The sequence below is a fragment of the Polypterus senegalus genome, chromosome 18 (assembly GCF_016835505.1).
Source record: "Polypterus senegalus isolate Bchr_013 chromosome 18, ASM1683550v1, whole genome shotgun sequence".
In the NCBI taxonomy this organism is placed as follows: domain Eukaryota; kingdom Metazoa; phylum Chordata; class Cladistia; order Polypteriformes; family Polypteridae; genus Polypterus; species Polypterus senegalus.
Window position 1 is genome coordinate 44,999,105 of NC_053171.1, and position 20,688 is coordinate 45,019,792.

The following is a 20,688-nucleotide window of genomic DNA, read 5'->3' on the forward strand; positions in this document are numbered from 1 at the left end:
ACTTAGCTGGAAAATGCACCTAGCATCTTATCAATGATTTTGGCCTCATTTCAAATGTGCACAGTCAAGACATTTTTAAGAGCAACAGAAGTAATTTCTTGTCAGTATGGCAGCTACTGGAAGCAACCGTAAATGCTTAAAAACTAATCAGCTCTCGGCATGAGCATAAGAAATAATCTGGTCAAAACAGATGTGAGGTAGCCTGTGCTAAGATTTGAAGCACCTCCAGGGATCTTTTCCACTCGCTTCCATCAGGCAATTCAATGCTTCCTTCCAGCGTCCCAGTCTAAATGCTTATACAGTACTCGTTAAATTAATTTTTCTATTTCTACACATTTATTTGTTTGTTTATTTATCTATCTATCAGTTTATAGTATTATTTGTCCTGTAAGTCTGTATCTTTGTTGTTTTAATGTTTCTGCTGCTGTATGCATCTAAATTTCCCCTTGGGATTAATCAATATATCTATTTTAATCCCTAATCTGATCTGTCTTGGTCGAAAGTCATTGAGGTGAAACTCAAAAAAAACCAACAGGTCTCACCATGATAACTACAGCACAATCACTGCACACTGTTTCAGACTGCTGTTGTGTGATGTAAAAACTGTCTCTGAAAGAAGAGCTGACAGTTTAATTTTCAAAAGTCAGGCAACATCCTTTTTAGCAAATAGTTTATAGCATGGCAGCTCATTTTACAGTACAGAGGCGTGTAGCGAATTACAACCAGGTGGAATGCATTTGCTCATTTCAGGATATAGCATTATTATTCCAAGAAAAATCTGTTTTTCCCAGATAAAATGCTGTTGAATGTCAAACAGATTCTCATTCAAGAGAGCGCTCTCTTTATTCCTTAACTGCTTCTTTTTAATCTTTGTAGAGTGTCGTCTGGCATCTTTCTGCAGTAGATAGAAGCAAAGGTGCATGATTCCTTTGAGTCAGTGCCAGCGTGCCCATGAGTAAATCTGTTTATGAGCAAGGAGAGTGCCAATGCCAGAATTAGCATATAATGATGCCAATGCCTGAAGGAGAATTTATGTAAAAAAACCCAGCTCAAATAAATGTGTTTTATACTGAAAATGGTTCAGTTTGGTGATTAGAAAACAGACAGAAGAGATGAGAAAGTGTTAAAGCATCAGGAGGTGCAATTAACAGATGCTGCTGCTAATGGTACAAAAAGGCAAAGGCAATGAGCACTGTAGCTGTTTTCATTTCCAAATATCTTTTTTAATTTGCAGCTTCATCACTATAGGCTTTACCTATTTGATAAAATGGATGAAACTCTTTAAAGCATTTATAAAGTGGGAGGTAGGGTACAATGAAATTTCTATTAATAGTGAAGAAAAGGCATTCTTTGGTCTTTTTTTAAATTACAGCCTTGTATGCAATTGTCATAGGTGTTCATTTTGATTGTGGATTTAAATTATGCTTTTCTCACTTTATCTTACATCTATCCAACCGTTGTCTAGACCTTCTTTTACAATTAAAGGACCCAGGGAGTCTGAGCCTATCTCTGCAACTCTAAGCACTCTGTCCATATGACACCGTTGTCTAATAGTCTAGTGACTGGCACCATAGACTCAAGTTGAATTCATGCTCAGTTTACCTTAACTGTTCTCCATTAGTTTGTTTTCTTTCATAAAAGAGAGTGATGATGTAACTGGTGAAAGATTTGAACATTAAACATGTGGTTTGTGCTATGCATTTTGTACTCTGCAAATAAAACGTATTTTTATAAAAACAAAGAAAAAATAAAGATCATTTGTGCTGTGAATTGTTTAGCACCCTGTCTAGGTTATGTTCTTCACCTCACATGATTTCACTTGGCATCATCCAAACACTTAAATGAGATAATTACTTGTATACCGGCTGCTTTGTAGGGCTACCTTAATTTAAAAATCAGATTTAATGAATCTTTGGGATATTTGTTTAAGAAAAATTAGTTTGCATCTCCACATTGTGACTAGGTTGAGGTAAAGCATTATGGTGTAATTCCTGTGTTGTTTGTCCAATTTGGAAATTGGATCTTACATACTGTATATTAAAGTTATTCAATATTTAAGTCAGTTGTTGAGTTTGTGTCTTGAAGTCAAAGCTTGGCTACTCTTGACAATTCTGAGTGAAGAACGATTGATGAATGGCCTCGTCCAAAGATAAGAGGAGGAGGAAGGACATTCTAGGGCGTGATAAGATGCTGACGTTAAGAAGGAAGAACTTTGTTTTGATCTAATTTGGTCATCGTTGGGCTCCTCCTTAAAGCAAAGCAGCTTCTGTTTCCTCTGGGTGTTGGGATGTTTTGATTAACATCATCACTGGTTATGTTTAGAATATTGCAGTGTAAAAGAAAGCATTGGCTGTGACCTGGCCTGGCCTGTCCCAGTGAGTTGCCATCCGTTTCTGTTTCCATTACACTGCTGGATATTTGTTATAAGTGGTAAAAGGATTTTGTGCGGTTGTGCATCTGATTGTGAATGACTCTCCTGTTCAGGACTTTATGGTCACATTGGTATTATATTTTACTCTAAATGTATCTGAAGCAGTTTAACATTTTTGTCTTCTACATTTTTTTTATTGAAGGAATGTAATTTCATTTCAGGGTTCACAAAATTGATTTGACTAACTATCCAAGTCAATGTGCCACCATGGGTTACTATTGAAATAATTCCAATTCATCACATGATACACAAGATCCAGCTCTTAGACAGTGGCCATTTAGAGAAACAGTGCCTATTAAAATTATTCATCCCCCTTGGAGGTTTTCATATTTTGTTATTATGCAACATTGAATCACAGTGGATTTACTTTGGCATTTTTGATAGTAATGAACAGAAAAGGTCGCTTTAATGTCAAACTGAAAACAGATCTCTAAAAAGTAGTCTAATTAATCCCATAAGTATTCAACCCCTTCATGTCAGTATTCAATAGATGCACCTATGCCTGCCATGCCAGTCATGAGAGTCTGTGCTTACAGGTCTCTCTCTCTCTGCTAAATTTGCACATCTGAATGCTGCAGTTCTTTCTCTTCCTATTGGCAAAACTACTCAAGCTCAAGGCAACAATTTTTAATCCTGGCCAAAAATTGTCCAATGGGCTGAAATCTGGCCTCAGCCGCTCCAGGTCATTAACAGTGTTGTTTTAAATCCATTCCTGTGTAGTTTTCACTTTATGCTTAGGGATGCTGTCTTGCTTCAAAACAAATCTTCTCCTAAGATTCAGTTGTTTTGCAGACTGCATCAGGTGTCCTTTCTATGATTTCCAAGTATTTGGCTGCATTAATTTTCCCCTCTTCCCTCACAAGCCTACCATGCTGACAACAACAACATGCTTCACAGAGGTGATGGTGTGTGTTTTTGATAATATACAGTGTTCAAATATGGCACTTATTCTGATGGAAATAAGGCTCGGTTTTAATCTCATAATAACATGGAACCTTCTTCCAGCTGACCTCACAGTCTCTCATGAGCATTCTGCCAAACTCTAACTTGTGACATAAAGTTGAGATTGGTTACGCACCTGGGCAGCTTTTGTTGTCTGCACAATCTCTCCAATTTTAACCACTATAGCTTGTGCCTCCTCCAGAGTTCTCACATTGGCTTCCCTCACTCATCGTCTTCTTGCATGATCATTCAATTTTCATGGACGGCCTGCTCTAGGAGCTGTCCAAACTCTTCCCATTTCTTAATGATTGATTTAACTGGATTCAAAGGGATATTGGATATTTTCTTGCCTTCAGCCTTTAACTTGTGAATTTCAATCACCTTTTCACAGAGTTGCTTGGCATGTTCTTTTGTCTTCATTGGATAGGTTAGGCCACCATGCTGATTGACCACAAGTTGGATCTTCCACATAAGGTGTGTTTATACTTCATTCAGCTGAAACCCGTGACTACAGACAATTGATCTCTATTGCACTAATTGTGTGATTTCTAAAACCATTTGGTTATACCAGTGATGATTTAGGGCTGTCATATTAAAGGGTTGAATATTTTCATGATCAGTTATTTTGTATTTTATATTTGTAGTTAAAATAGACCATTTTGCATAGAGCCATTTTTCACTTGGACATTAAAAATACTTTTTTGGTAATCAGTGTCAAAAAGCCAAATTAAATTCACTGTGATATACTGTTGTATAACAATAAAATCTGAAAACTTTTAAAAGAGTAAATACTTTCTATAGGCACTGAATTACCATCCCAGGATCCCATATTTAAAACATTTCTTCAATCCTACCACCCAAATTTACAGACACAGTGCAAGATGCACTTTTCATGCCTTTTCTTCTGCCTGCACAAGTCTTTACAAGCACATTTCAGTCTTCCCAACATACACACCCGGCGTCTGCAGGATAGTACAGGATTTCCTTTCTTGCTTTACTCACATCAGGAAGGTTTGTAGCTGTTGCCCTACTACTGTCTGGTTTTCTCTGCTAAACATTTCTTTCATACAGTTTAATTGACTGGCTGACGTCTAGGCTGGTGACCTGGCCATCGTGCTAAAACAAACCTTTTTCTTATTTATGAAGCTGTAAGCGGCAGCCAAGTTATGCAGACCTGGTTTCCTGAGATGCTGGCGCCCCAGGGATTAACTTTGTTTTCTGTAACACATTCCTATTGCTGGTTTTGCAAATCATTGTTTTTGTTATGGGAATCCCAAGCTGGCATGAAGCTCATCTTTGCTCCACTCTTTATTCTTTCACAGAAGCAGATGTGATTTTCCCAAAGTACACATTGCAAAACAAAATGATAGGCACTGATTGAATGAGATTGATGGTACTGAGTCACACGTCATGACTGATCTTTACCAGTGTTCACTTACGAGTTGGACAGTGAATAACATGAGTTTCAAACTAGAGTTCATGTTCATCTTTTAATATCCCGCCTTCTGAACATCTTTAAATCCTCTCATGACATTGCTTCTTCAAAATACTTCAGGTCGTTACAAAAAAAAAGTGTTCACAAACAGACCTAGGTTGCATTCAAACTTCAGTGGGTCAACATAAGACCTCTTAATAAGAAGACAATGCAAAGCTAAACATCCATCCATTTACTGCACTTCCTGCATTTACTTCTTCCTTGTCAGGGACACATTGAGACAGCACAAAAAAGGACATCATTCTGTTATGGACCACACACACTCACTCACTAACTGATGTTCAATTAGGAGACTTTGAACTTGGTTTGAGGGAGATATTTATCTAAATGATACATCTGTCTATTTTCTGAACATACTTCTTATATTACAAGGTCACAAGGAGCTGGAGAATATCCAATCAGCATTGGTCACAAGGTATAAATTATCCCATGGTGGGAAACAATCCATTACTGGGCACATTTAGCCATACATGCTCATTCTTGTTCGGCTTAGAGTTGCAAGTTATTATTAAAAGCATGTCTTACACATATGAGAAACATACAAACTCTACTGTTGTGACAAGACCAATAATTTAATTCATATTTCTGGGTTTTTGAGGGAGAAGTATGAAATAATGCTGTTTTGTATTTCAGTAATCTAAATCAGTAATCCACTAAATTCATCAGATGACTTATTTGAAGCAGCACAGCTGTGCAGTGGTTTGTGTTGGTGGCTCAAAGCAAACGTGTGGGGCACTGCTTGTGTCAAAGTTGAACTTTATTCTTGTGTTTGCTTTACTCTGGGTAGTGTAGTTTTTCCCACCTATTGCTGCCAGGACACACATCAACTCCCCAAACTGGCTAAGGTGCTGTAAAAACAGATGGGTGGCATATTCAGAACTGAGACAAATACCTGATTTGCAGAAATAAAGCAACTGCTTGTAGTATTATATAGAGCTTCTCGTGAAATAAACCAAAAATAAAAGTGTGTAATGCAGTACTTAAAGAAAAATGTTTCTGAAGTTTGTAGACTTTATTGAATCAGCCGGCTCAAAGGTATCTGGAGCCTCTAACTTAACACCACAACACATGGTGTATTAGCCTGTGTGGCGACATGCTTTGATGAATATTTTACAAAGTTGTTTCACCCAGCCAGAAGGCAAACAAATACAAGCCATTTGTGTAGTAATTTTTCATCCTCCTCTAATGAAGTGTTTTCTGTTGGAGCAGCAGATGTGAACCTAGGACTCTGGAGCTGCGAGGCTGCATTGCTAACCACTGCTCTTCTCTTTATTTTATCATGACTCACTTGAGTATTTTGTATACAGAACACTAATGTGATTGGCTTTGTAGTGCCCATTATTTTGTCTTGAGTCATTTGAGTGTTTTGTACACAAAATAGTAATAATACTGGCTTAGAGATTCCTAATGCAAAGAGAATACAGATGTGTTTTTATATTAATTTACAATGAATGCACAAGACATTACAATGCTATTCATCCACCCATCATTTTAATCTGCTTATCCAAGGCAATCCAATCCATCGCAGGATGAGCACATACACACACACACACACAGGAGGGGCCAATTTGTTAGTAAATAAGATGACAAATTGCTTATTAAGAAGGCATCTGTATTGGAAGATCACACACTATTCACACAAGAGATTGACAGTAGGACTGGGCAATGTGACATTTTGACACAAATGTCACCCTAATATGAACTTGTTTGTGTGTCAGATGTTTGTGTCCTGCAAACAAGACAAATGTATTTGTACAGTGTTACCCCCTGGCTGTCTTGGTGAAGAACAAGTGGAATCGGATTTTCTTATTTGGTTCATAACAAGAATCCCATTGTGCTGTTAGTGACTGTGAGTCATTTTAAATAGTCAGACGACGCAGCTTTGTAAAAGTGCATTAAGGCAGATGCATGCATGTGCACACACTTTGTTAAAACAGGGTTTTATTTAGTGTGCTTGGCTAAACTTTATGTCCAAGTGTCATTATTAGTGTTAAATGTTGTTCACTGGAAGGAAAAATCCATATTTTAATGGGGAAGGATCGACAGTATTAGTCACAGTCGGGAATTCTGATTAGAATCACATTGCATTTTCCAGTTATAAATACAGCAAATATGTACTTCACGCTTGCATAAAATGGCTTTTTGTTAAAGATAGGGGTTTTGGGGAAGTGGAGTTGTGTTTGGGATTTTTAATGCTGTTGCCAATGCTTGGAAGCCTGTTTGATGAAAGAAGAAGGTTGTGCATGTGAACAGACTTTGTCATCAGCTTTTTGGAAATTTATGAAGAAACTCTCCTAGCAATATTGACAATTTGTGGACGTCCTTACATTTAAATGGACTTTTTAAAAATGGATTATAAAAATGTAAGTGAAAGTGCCCCAGGGATTTAGTTAGTGGTCAGTGTTGATCTTTGTGGGCTTGTGTTTGAAGTGGAGAGAGAGAAGAGTCAGAAATAAAAAAAATAAGTGAAAGTGAAGGAAGGTCTCAATATGTATCTGTGTGCATGTGTTTTACAACATATTAAATACATTTATCAGACCTTTTGTCTTTAGAACTTAAATAATTGTGAAGGCTTTTTCAAATTAAATCAAGCTTCATCAAGGTTTTTCTGCTTATACTTAACTTGTCAAACCCCCCAATTCATGCAGCAACAGTGGTTAGAACAGCTGCCAAATCCAACCACTGGTTTGGGTTCAAGTCTCAATGTGTTCACTGTCTGTGCAGTTTTTTGCATATAGTCATTTTCACATGAGTTTATTTAGGTATTCTTATCTCCTTCCACATACCAGAGACATACATGTTATAGATTGGCAGTTGTAAATTTATCCAGTGTGGATTGAATGAGCATGCTCTGTGATGGAGTGGCATATTGTTAGGATAAGCTTTGCCTCCCACTTGGCTTTCTGCTGGACAAACTAAAGTAATTTAGGTAGGTGGGTGGGCAGATGGATGGATGGATGGATGGATAGATGAAGGTCTCTTTTGCAAATGCTTACGTACTGTAGTGTCCTGAACACAATTTACTATACTTAAAATGACAAGTTGACAGACTAAAGCCCCCTGTTGGTGTATTATATGATTATATTTCTGGTTAATTGAAATTCAGAACTCAAGTGGAAGACTCTGATCTTGTCTTGTTGTCTGAGCTTCACAACACAAAGCAGTAGGCTCAGATGCAGCTTCTTATATACAATCTTGATCCCACCAATTATTCCCTGGGATGTACACCACAGAATAATAGGTTAATATCCAGCTGCTGGTTCATTGAACTTTAGGTGTCAATGTGGCTGGTTTATATTCTGTGTCTGATTTCCTGTGTGATTCTCCTCCTGTTGCTGGTTCACTGAACTTCAGACCACAAAGCTGGGGTTTCAAATCAAACTGCTAATTTTCTATGTGATTCTGATTGTAGTGCTGGTTCACTGAACTTCAGACCAAAAACTTGCTCTTTCAAATCCAATGGATGGTTCTCCAGATTTTTTAAATTAGGATAACAGGCTTAAATCCCACTTCTATTTCACTGTGTGGTCCTAATCCCATTACTGGTTCATTGAACATTACACCACAAAACAGCAGTTTTAGATTCCATTGCTGGTTCCTGTTCTATCCTATATTATTATCAGCAGCTTACTTCATCTGCTCGTGCTTCAGTTTATAATATCTGTCCCTTCATTATGTTTGTAATGCTGTTACAATATAAAAGCAGTTTAGTTCTGTAGTGTACATTCTAAAATATTGTGTTTATTTTCTTGCATGGTTACATAGTAACATTGCAAGCAAAACAATATTTAATAAATCTGAAAAGACATAAAACTGAATTTAAGTGTGCATCAAGAATATTGATAATGATAATTTTACTTTATACTGTTTTTAATTTATCTTTAGACTAGAATTATGCCTAAAAGCTTCATTTTCATGAAACTCTAATATCAAGCCCAGCTGGATTTCCAAAGCCTAAAGCAGTCTGGGCTCTTTGCCAGAACTCCAGTATATTTCTAATTTCCTATTGTTTTCTTCACAGTATCCCTTCATTTTTGGACTACTTTTGGCATTGTGCTGGTGCTTCTTGGTCTGTACAAGCCGGATCTACATGGGAATGCACTCTATCCTGGTGAGTATCAGGATGTAGTTTTTGAGCCAAGCAGTGGCTCATCTCCAGATTGTGACTCACATTTCACTTGGTTTATGCTCGCATCTCAGTAGCATTCATATGCTGATGTTGCTTCCATTTAGTGCTACAAAATCAAAATATTTGGACAACCATTGTAGAATGCATCCTAAAAATCATATAATCACTTAAATATGTTAACTATGTGAACATCTGCACAGTTCTTGCTTGACTAACTTATGTACCTACTAAATATTTTTTCTGCCAATGGAATTGCTGCAATACTGTTTAGTTGACAATGTGACCACAGCAAGCTAGGAACATTGCACTTTATGATACTGTTTACATTTGTTTTGTGTGAGACATCATTTTTTTTCTATTCTTCTGATTTTTTACTTGACGATGTGACTGGGATTCTGGGAACACAGCACTTTTAGATGTTCTTTTCATTTTTTTGTTTATGCTTGTGTGACAATATCATTTTTTTTCTACAAACCGGATTCCAAAAAAGTTGTGACACTATACAAATCGTGAATAAAAACTGAATGCAATGATGTGGAGGTGCCAACTTCTAATATTTTATTCAGAATAGAACATAAATCACGGAACAAAAGATTAAACTGAGAAAATGTATCATTTTAAGGGAAAAATATGTTGATTCAGAATTTCATGGTGTCAACAAATCCCAAAAAAGTTGGGACAAGGCCATTTTCACCACTGTGTGGCATCTCCCCTTCTTCTTACAACACTCAACAGACATCTGGGGACCGAGGAGACCAGTTTCTCAAGTTTAGAAATAGGAATGCTCTCCCATTCTTGTCTAAATGTGCCAAATGTTCTCTATAGGTGAAAGATCTGGACTGCAGACTGGCCATTTCAGTACCCGGATCCTTCTCCTATGCAGCCATGATGTTGTGATTGATGCAGAATGTGGTCTGGCATTATCTTGTTGAAAAATGCAGGGTCTTCCCTGAAAGTGATGACGTCTGGATGGGAGCATATGTTGTTCTAGAACCTGAATATATTTTTCTGCATTGATGGTGCCTTTCCAGACATGCAGGCTGCCCATGCCACACGCACTCATGCAACCCCATACCATCAGAGATGCAGGCTTCTGAACTGAGCGTTGATAACAACTTGGGTTGTCCTTGTCCTCTTTGGTCCGGATGACATGGCGTCCCAGATTTCCAAAAAGAACTTCAATCGTGACTCGTCTGACCACAGAACAGTCTTCCATTTTGCCACACTCCATTTTAAATGATCCCTGGCCCAGTGACAACGCCTGAGCTTGTGGATCTTGCTTAGAAATGGCTTCTTCTTTGCACTGTAGAGTTTCAGCTGGCATCGGCGGATGGCACGGTGGACTGTGTTCACTGACAATTGTTTCTGGAAGTATTCCTGAGCCCATTCTGTGATTTCCTTTACAGTAGCATTCCTGTTTGTGGTGCGGTGTCGTTTAAGGGCCCAGAGATCACGGGCATCCAGTATGGTTTTACGGCCTTGACCCTTACGCACAGAGATTGTTCCAGATTCTCTGAATCTTCAGATGATGTTATGCACAGTTGATGATGATAGATGCAAAGTCTTTGCAATTTTTCGCTGGGTAACACCTTTCTGATATTGCTCCACTATCTTTCTGCGCAACATTGTGGGAATTGGTGATCCTCTACCCATCTTGGCTTCTGAGAGACACTGCCACTCTTGAGAAGCTCTTTTTATACCCAATCATGTTGCCAATTGACCTAATTAGTGTTTATTGGTCTTCCAGCTCTTCGTTATGCTCAAATTTACTTTTTCCAGCCTCTTATTGCTACTTGTCCCAACTTTTTTGGGATTTTGAATCAACATATTTTTCCTTTAAAATGATACATTTACTCGGATTAAACGTTTGATCTGTCATCTATGTTCTATTACAAATAAAATATTGACATTTGCCATCTCCACATCATTGCATTCAGTTTTTATTCACAATTTGTTTAGTGTCCCAACTTTTTTGGAATCCGGTTTGTATTCTCAAATCAAAAACATTACACAGAGAAAACAAATAAAAATAATGTAATCTAATGTAGTGAATGACCGTGGGAATGCAGGAAATACTTGTAAAGAATAGGGACAGAATCCAGCAAGGTACTGATGTAAAAACAGAGTAGCAGACACTGGCAGGGCAGATGTTTATTTACTTTACATTTATTTGCTTAGTGAATGCTTTTATCAGGAGCAGATTACAAAAGAGGTCAACATAATCGAATAAATATCAGCCTGCGGGACTGTTTGGGAATAAGTGCTACCGGACAAAGGTACAAAATAATCGGCAGAAGTGAAGAGCTCAGAACCAAATACAAGCTAGTTCCAGTTCCTAGGTTAGAAAACATAATCAGTTAGACAGAAATTCACTAAACAAGAGAATCTTCAAATGCTTGTTAATAACACCACGAGAGTCAGAGTTTCGAATGGAGTCGGGCAACTCATTCCACCAGCCAGAAGCTTCAAATGAAATGAATCTACACCGAAATCACACAGAGGAGGCATCATCTGATGCCTTTCAGCAGCAAACCTCAATAGTTGAAAAGGAGCAGAGGACCTCAGAAGTGTCTTCTTATGTAGTATATAGGCATAGACCCACTGACTTGGATGGAACTTTAAATAGACAAGTAACAGAGTTTCTGTGTTAGGCTGTGGAACGCACAAGGGTTCAGGTGCATGGTGGCTGTGAACTAATCACCCTGACCTTAGAAGTGATTCTGGGACTTGGCAGGAAGAGACCGTGGGATGGAGTTTAAAGCTATCATTTAGGGTCAGTAGACTTGGAAGAAGGGTTTGAGGAAAGCACTTGACTGGAGGGAGGCCAGGGCAAACAAATAGTGTGATAGGAGGTTGGCAGAGATATTTATTATAAATGTGAATGTTAATCTTAATTCATAGTTCTTGATTTAAGAGAAGTTATGTTCTTTGCTAGCCACCTAGGTGAGTACACCACCACATTCATGCTGAATTTCAAATTTATTATCATGTGTACAGACTACAAATGCTGGACATAATATACAGTTGTACTTTCCAAAATGTACAGTAGATCACACTTTTCATACTACATAGTTTTTTCTCACAGACTTGTGCAAACTGTGAACTCAGAGCTGACCTTTATGAACTGCATTTATAAAATCCTTAGTACAGTGCCTTGAGCTATGGAGAGATTGCAGGAAGATTATTGTTAAGTCTGAGGGATGCCCTTGTCACTATAACTGATTGTAGAATTTCATTGCAACATCTCAGGTAGTTCCTTCATTTTTATTAGATTATGTTTCAGTTGAAGTGTTATGATCCTTTTCCAACATTTGTGCCATGATTTATGAACTTAAACAGTTAAGCAACAGCATTCTGTACTTCAGATTCTTGACTTTGATAGCCCAGTATTTTGTTAGTCGCCAGACTTCACAATAACACAATCCAGCTGCATCATACTAGCCTGTTCTCCCTGTCCTATATTTTGGTTTTTCTCAGTAAAGCTTTTTGTTAGCTAAAACGTAAGAAAGGAAAATAAGCGAAAGTCATTCCTTCAACTTGAAAAGCTAGGTAAAGGCAGAATTACACTAAAAAATGTCATTTACCTACAGTGTAACATGAACAAGTCTGATCTATTGATTTTTCCATTTAAAATTGTATAAAGACTCTTTGGGGAAGACTGCTGGTGATATTCTGCTTTGCTTTCAGCTGTCCTGGGTTTTATGAACTTAACAGTTCAATAATAGCATTTATATACTACAAATTATAGCTCATGAAATCCAGTTTTTAGTCAGTTATCTTACTTTATAATCAAGGTGACAAACAGAAGAAGACTGCTGGTTATGTTCTCACTCAGCAGGGGGTGAATGTGATGCATGCTTCCACATTTTTTGGCATCTGGTAGTAGGCACCTAAGCATCTTGGCAGCTGAGTGTAGTGATCGCTCAACAGCTGCTAAATGGCATACAAGCTTCCTAGCACTCCTCAGTTGCTTCTGGCATTGCGTGACTGGAATGAGAGCTGCCTGGACATTTGTCCACCTCAAACTACAGACATCAGACATCATACAATTCAAAGAATACACTTTCCTGTAAAACTGTATTTTGCAGTGACCATCAACAAAAGCCAAGTCAACAGGGAAAGCAGGAACTGATCTCATGCAGGTATAGTATTTTCCTAATGGACAATTGTGTAGAGCATCTGAATAAGTTGCTTCAATGAACTAATAACAATCATTATTACTTATTAGTTGGCATTGGTTACATTTCTTTTGTTTTTCTAGTTGGAGTACAGGCTGATGAAGTGACATGCTCATGTCAACCTTCAGCCTCTAGGTTTGAAGACTAAATCCTGTAGCACACTGCCTACTTATATATAATTCCCCATGGTTTAAAAAAAAATGATGTAGTATGCAAAAAAGGAGTCACTTAGTTACCTAGTACGTCTGATATGCCTGATTAATGGAAGACAATGTAACTGACATTCATTGTCTTACAAAATTTGTAACAAAGCTAGTGTGACAATAAATCTGAGATAAACTGATGTTACTACCTTTTTATCAGTGGGTTTTTTTTTAAAAAAAGCCTACACTGTTCTCCACTTGCATATCCTCATTAAGTTTGCAATACTAATCAGCAATCAGCGAAGTGCTTTTTGAAGTAAAAAAAAAAAAAAAAAGTAATTAACTAACCCCTCAATTGAACAGAACAAAGCCCAATTTTTTCTATAGCTGATGGAGATGCTGTTTTTTACAAAGTGAGGAGAAGAGAACAGGAAGATGTTTTTGAGTGAGTAAAAGTAATTATTAACTTTTTAATTTTTTGGTAGACTTTTATTCAAACCCAGTGTATAATTAGAAGTGTCTTATTTTAAGTTTTGATGCTAATAGAGAGTCAAGTCAGTCTTTAGCTTTGAATGAATCAACTTTAAGTCATTTTAATAGTGATTCTAGTAGAGAGTTCAGCTGCAAGGGCGGTATGGTGGCGCAGTGGTAGCGCTGCTGCCTCGCAGTAAGGAGACCCGGGTTTGCTTCCCATGTCCTCCCTTCGTGGAGTTTGCATGTTCTCCCCGTGTCCGCGTGGGTATCATACGGGTGCTCCAATTTCCTCCCATGGTCCAACGACATGCAGATTAGGTGCATTGGCGATCCTAAATTGGCTTGGTGTGTGTGTGTGTGTGTGGCTGGTGCCCTGCCCAGGATTTGATTGATAGATAGATAGATAGATAGATACTTTATTAATCCCAAGGGGAAATTCACATACTCCAGCAGCAGCATACTGATAAAAACAATATTAAATTAAAGAGTGATAAAAATGCAGGTATAACAGACAGTAACTTTGTATAATGTTAACGTTAACCCTCAGGGTGGAATTGAAGAGTCGCATAGTGTGTCAGTGGAGCAAGATGGTGACAGCAGTCTGTCGCTGAAGCTGCTCCTCTGTCTGGAGATGATACTGTCCAGTGGACGCAGTGGATTCTCCATGATCGACAGGAGCCTGCTCAGCTCCCGTCTCTCTGCCACGGATGTCAAACTGTCCATTTCCATGCCTACAGTAGAGCCTGCCTTCCTCACCAGTTTGTCCAGGCATGAGGCATCCTTCTTCTTTGTTCCTGCCTTGCGCTCTGTGCTGGCTGGGATTGGCTCCAGCAGACCCCCATGACCCTGTGTTAGGATATAGCGGGTTAGAAAATGACTGACTGACTGAGTTCAGCTGTAATCTTTTTCAGTGTGTTCCTACTAATTACCCTTTTGAATTCAAAAGAATATAGTTTCCTGTAAAATTCTGTTTTGACCATCAACAAAAATCAAGTCTGTAAGAAAAACAGAAATGTTTCATTCAAGGAAAATTGCATGTAGCATTTTTAACAGTAAGTAGCTCAAGCAAACTAATAATATTAGTCCCTGGTAAAAAAGAAAATGCAAATATTGTATATAGACAAGCACCTAGTTACTTACATAGTACTTCTGATACATACAATTAACCAATGCACCTATAACTGACGCCCATTATCTTGGAAAATTTTCCAGGCAAAGCTTGGTAACACACCCAAGTAATACAGTATACGTTATTAAGTTCAAAAGATCAGAGTTGTTTTCCTTTGATTATAGCCTTTACATCAACAAAAGCTGAAACTTCAATAAGGGGGTTTAGACAATTTGTATCTACTGTATGTTGGCTTGTAGTGTTTTCAGGCCCAGTCTGAGAGCTTCAGTTTTATTTACTGTTGTGTTTATTTTTGTGCAGTCTTACTGAGGACATACTCTTGTGTGCTGTGTACTGTATAAATTACTGGCAGGTAGGCCCATCCTTCCACCAAATGCCAGTGTTGAGGAGGCTGGGGCACCATGAGAGCTTGTACAGATCCCTTTGAAGGAGTAAAGAAAGCAATAAGAAAGCAGAAAGAAAGATTAAATTAGGCAAGAGATCAAAGCAGACAGCTATAAAAAGATACAGGGCTTCAAAGCATTTGTCTGAATTTTAACTTAAAGTGTAATTAATCTAATTATTCCCTGGAAGTATAAAAACGCAGGCAGGAGGCACAAGAGATAATATTAAAAATATCTTCTGCCTATTCCCAACTGCGTAAACTGATACTCGCATTGAATCACAAAGATGCTATTGTATGTATCTCTGGACCACTGCTGTCGGCAGAAAGAGAGCAGGAGGTTCTTTTTTGATGTCTTTGTAAGAGGGTCATTAGAATTACCCTCCATTGTACCTGCAGTGTTTGTTATGGACCAAAGGAACCACAATTAAAAGTATTTGTATAACACAGTGAATATACAGTGCATCCGGAAAGTATTCACAGCGCATCACTTTTTCCACATTTTGTTACGTTACAGCCTTATTCCAAAATGGATTAAATTCATTTTTTCCCCAGAATTCTACACACAACGCCCCATAATGACAATGTGAGAGAAGTTTTTACTTGAGGTTTTTGCAAATTTATTAAAAATAAAAAAACTGAGAAATCACATGTACATAAGTATTCACAGCCTTTGCTCAATAATTTGTCGATGCACCTTTGGCAGCAATTACAGCCTCAAGTCTTTTTGAATATGATGCCACAAGCTTGGCACACCTATCCTTAGCCAGTTTCGCCCATTCCTCTTTGCAGCACCTCTCAAGCTCCTTCAGGTTGGATGGGAAGAGTCAGTGCACAGCCATTTTAAGATCTCTCCAGAGATGTTCAATTGGATTCAAGTCTGGGCTCTGGTTGGGCCACTCAAAGACATTCACAGTGTTGTCCTGAAGTCACTCCTTTGATATCTTGGCTGTGTGCTTAGGGTCGTTGTCCTGCTGAAAGATGAACCATTGCCCCAGTCTGAGGTCAAGAGTGCTCTGGAGCAGGTTTTCATCCAGGATGTCTCTGTACATTGCTGCAGTCATCTTTCCCTTTATCCTGACTAGTCTCCCAGTTCCTGCCGCTGAAAAACATCCCCACAGCGTGATGCTGCCACCACCATGCTTCACTGTAGGGATGGTATTGGCCTGGTGATGAGCGGTGCCTGGTTTCCTCCAAACGTAACGCCTGGCATTCACACCAAAGAGTTCAATCTTTGTCTCATCAGACCAGAGAATTTTGTTTCTCATGGTCAGAGAGTCCTTCAGGTGCCTTTTGGCAAACTCCAGGCGGGCTGCCATGTGCCTTTTCCTAAGGAGTGGCTTCCGTCTGGCCACTCTACCATACAGGCCTGATTGGCAGATTGCTGCAGAGATGGTTGTCCTTCTGGAAGGTTCTCCTGTCTCCACAGAGGACCTCTGGAGCTCTGACAGAGTGACCATCGGGTTCTTGGTCACCTCCCTGACTAAGGCCCTTCTCCCCCAGTCGCTCAGTTTAGATGACCGGCCAGCTCTAGGAAGAGTCCTGGTGGTTATGAACTTCTTCCACTTACGGATGATGGAGGCCACTGTGCTCACTGGGACCTTCAAAGCAGCAGAAATGTTTCTGTAACCTTCCCCAGATTTGTGTCTTGAGACAATCCTGTCTCGGAAGTCTACAGACAATTCCTTTGACTTCATGCTTGGTTTGTGCTCTGACATGAACTGTCAACTATGGGACCTTATATTGACAGGTGTGTGCCTTTCCAAATCATGTCCAATCAACTGAATTTACCACAGGTGGACTCCAATTAAGCTGCAGAATTTTGAGCTTCATGGCAAAGGCTGTTAATACTTATGTACATGTGATTTCTCAGTTTTTTTTATTTTTAATAAATTTGCAAAAACCTCAAGTAAACTTTTTTCACGTTGTCATTATGGGGTGTTGTGTGTAGAATTCTGAGGGAAAATATTCATTTAATCCATTTTGGAATAATGCTATAACATAACAAAATGTGGAAAAACTGATGTGCTGTGAATACTTTCCGGATGCACTGTAGGAGACACATAAAGATAAAATGAAGAAATGCTAAAATTAGTGGTTTTAGGTGCAGTAGACAGGGTACGAATCTTGGCCCCATCACCATCTTTGAGAAGTTTGCATGTTCTCCCAGTTTTTGCATAGGTTTCCTCCAATTTGTACAAAATCCCAAATATGTATATGCTAGGTTAATCAGAAATGCTGAATCAGATCTGAGTGAGTGAGTTTGTGCAAGTGTGCGTGCGTGCGTGTGTGTGTGTGTGTGTACTTAGTGCTGCTGAGATATCTATCTGGCCCCTATAATCTTAAACTGGATTAAATTAGTTATAGATATAGATTATCAATGGGTATACTGTAGTATAATGAATGGATGGAATGTCAGTCCAAGAAAGATATAACAGCGAGAGACAGATATACACAGTGTATACTACAGTCATGTGAAACAGTAAGTACACTCCATGAAATGTTTTTTTGTTCTTCAACATATGTGGACATACAGTATAGTATGTCAGTTTTGCAGCAATCAGTTCAGGCTTAATTGATGTAACACATTCAATAAAGTCTTAAGTTATTAGAAACAGCTCAACTTTAAAATTCTGAATACAGAATTGTGATATGTTAATTTTTGGAGGCACTATAACAAGAGGTACAGTAATTTTTGTTAACAGTATATAGTGTAAGGCTGTCAGTGCAGTGTTATAAAGCTGAAGAATCCAATTTCTGCTTAAAAAAACAATGCAGCTTTAGCCAAATCTGAAAGGGATAGTGATAGAAACAATCATTAAACAGAAAGCATTGTACAATACTCGTTAAAAGAAATGATTAAAACACATAAAGGGAGTTTTGACAAAAATAGACTATTCAGCTATAGAGCTAATCAGTTCCACCCTAACTGTTGCTTCCAAAATATTGTCTTGTTTTTTGAAAGTCTCAAGTACTGCTTTCAAATTCTTTACTTGTCAACTTGTTTAATGTCATAAATGTCTATTTTTAAGTACATTATTGACTCAATGAGTGTGTCTACACTGTATAAGAGTGGAGTCCCATACAGGGCTGAGTTCCTTCCTGCAAGAGTAGATTCATTGCCCCTGGCCCAGAACCGGACAAAGCAGGTGTAGGAAATGAGTACATGGATGAAAAATATGCCTTGCTTAATTTTGACTTGATAAAAGCTACAGTCCGTCCAGAACATCATTCATGTTAGGAAATTCTGAGTAAAATTAAGTGGAAAGATTCAGACATTTGTGATGGAATACTTAAAAATGAACGGACCTACCCATCCATTTTCTGAATCTTCTTCCTCTTGTACGAAGCCACAAAGAGCAACACCCTATCACAGCAAAAACTAATCCATAGCAACAACAGATATAATTATATACTGTATGAGCATAATACTCCATTAGCTTTTCTATACAGCCTTTCTTTGATGGTGCCTATTCCTGCCATGCAGTTTAGAGTTGCTTCACAGAAACATGTGAAGCTGTTTATGAAATTTGTTCTTTTAACTGAGTAATCCAGGGTTGTGAAATACTCCCACTCTATTGGTAATAGAATGGAGGAAATAAACAATGCAACAAGAGTTGTGACCTTGGGTAGTGCAGTGGTGAGCTGGGGATTTGGAAAACTCAATTTCCGGTCATTAGGAGTCAGAATGTTGCCCTTATTTAATGTGGCCATATGGGCTTGGATGGGTTTGTTTATTTAAAACAGTGATATCAAAGAGGTTCCTGGTGAGCCATGTGCTTTTATTTCAATTGCACTCTTTTAGGAGGAGGCTGTTTCCCACCATTAACTGAACTAAATTAATTTGGCCTCACTGTTTTCTTTTTGCATCACAATATACAGTATTTTGTTTGCCATTTCCAGAGATTCTATAAAAATTCATAATAATAATTCATAACTCATAATTAAGTAAGATGGATGCACATACTGTATGTGTGTATCAATAGTCTAATGCAAAATGTCAGGGTAGAATGTTATTGGCAGAAGTCAAAAACCAGGAATTAAAAAATAAGGATATTATCAATGTGTCATCAAATTATTTTGAAAAGTTCTTTTTTTTTCAGTTATGCATATTAGCCAAGAAGAATCTGATATTAACACTTGTTTCTTCTCTGCAACAAGAGAAACTTTGATGTAGATTATGAGTGCTTACATTAAAGCCAGATTTGGTGACAAACGTACTCTTGAATTGGATCACAGTTTTCAGAATAACTTTATTTGAAGCCTATTGCCTGCCATGGTGAGGTTCAAAGCCAGTTCAGTATGGTTTTTCCCTGTTTTGCACACTTCATTTTGTGTGTTTCTGCTTTTTTCCATTATTTTTGGCTTCCACTGTGGCATTCTTTGCTAAACCTACTAATACTTTCTTATACTTGATTGCTCCAGCATTTAATAACATAAAACAATTTTATGTAAATTAAACCAAAGGAACAGTGGCGAATTGTCAAGATTCCAGGCAATCACAAAAAGATAAGACTATGGTCCTTGTAATAATAATAATAATAATATTACATTTTATGTATACAAGGTTACAGCTTTGTTCTCTTTACTTACTTAATTTTGCACATATATTTTAATTCCTGTTTTTTAAACTCTTTTCTCACTGCCATTTCTTTTGGTTGCAATTTGTGCATCTTTCACGCTGTATTTTTTTAAAGAAGTGGGGTCTTTTTTTATCACCTCTCAGAACCAGGTATTCCAGCAGTTTTATAGGGCTCACTAAGTGATGTGTGTCCTTGTGCTTTCAACATTTTATTTTACAAGATGTTAGAATCTATATGGATAATCACCATGAGACTGACCTTTATTTTGTTTATTTTTATTTTCTACCCATTTCTCTCTTATTATCTTACACTAATCATATTATCTACACCCTTCCTCTGAGTGATGAAAGCCACTTGTTTGTGTTTATTTATTAAAACAGTGATCTAAAATTAAAGTAACAAATTTCTGTTCTGGAAGGCATAGTGGAGCAGTCCATGTTGAGTCTGTGTGGTGTTTGCCAGCTTCTATGTGGGGTTTCCTCCAGATACTTCAGTTTTCCTCCCACATCCAAAAAAGAAATGCAAGTCAGGTTAACTGGCGAATCTAAACTGGCCCCCAATGTGAGCATCAATATGGATATGTGCACAAATGGGCCCTGTGGCAAACTGGCATCCTGTTCTTTATATGTGCTGCCAGAGTAGGTTTGACAATGTTACATTATTTCTGTTCTACCTATCTGTGTTTTGAGCATTTAAACTATAATCCAGTCTGAATTTCATCTGTCCCTCACTCAGAATGTTCAATGTAAATGCATTGTGAGATTATAGTCATTTATTTGTTGATAGTTTTCAAAACAGAAGT

The 20,688-nt window shown here is 38.0% G+C and overlaps 1 protein-coding gene across 1 annotated transcript in view; it reads left to right on the plus strand.

Annotated features, from left to right (window-relative positions):
* Positions 1–20,688, plus strand: part of sgpp1 (sphingosine-1-phosphate phosphatase 1) — a 100,813-nt gene that overhangs the window by 69,468 nt on the left and 10,657 nt on the right. The window contains exon 2 of the mRNA XM_039741326.1: positions 8,890–8,979. Within this exon, the coding sequence (XP_039597260.1) occupies positions 8,890–8,979 (90 nt within the window). The remainder of the gene's footprint in view (positions 1–8,889; positions 8,980–20,688) is intronic.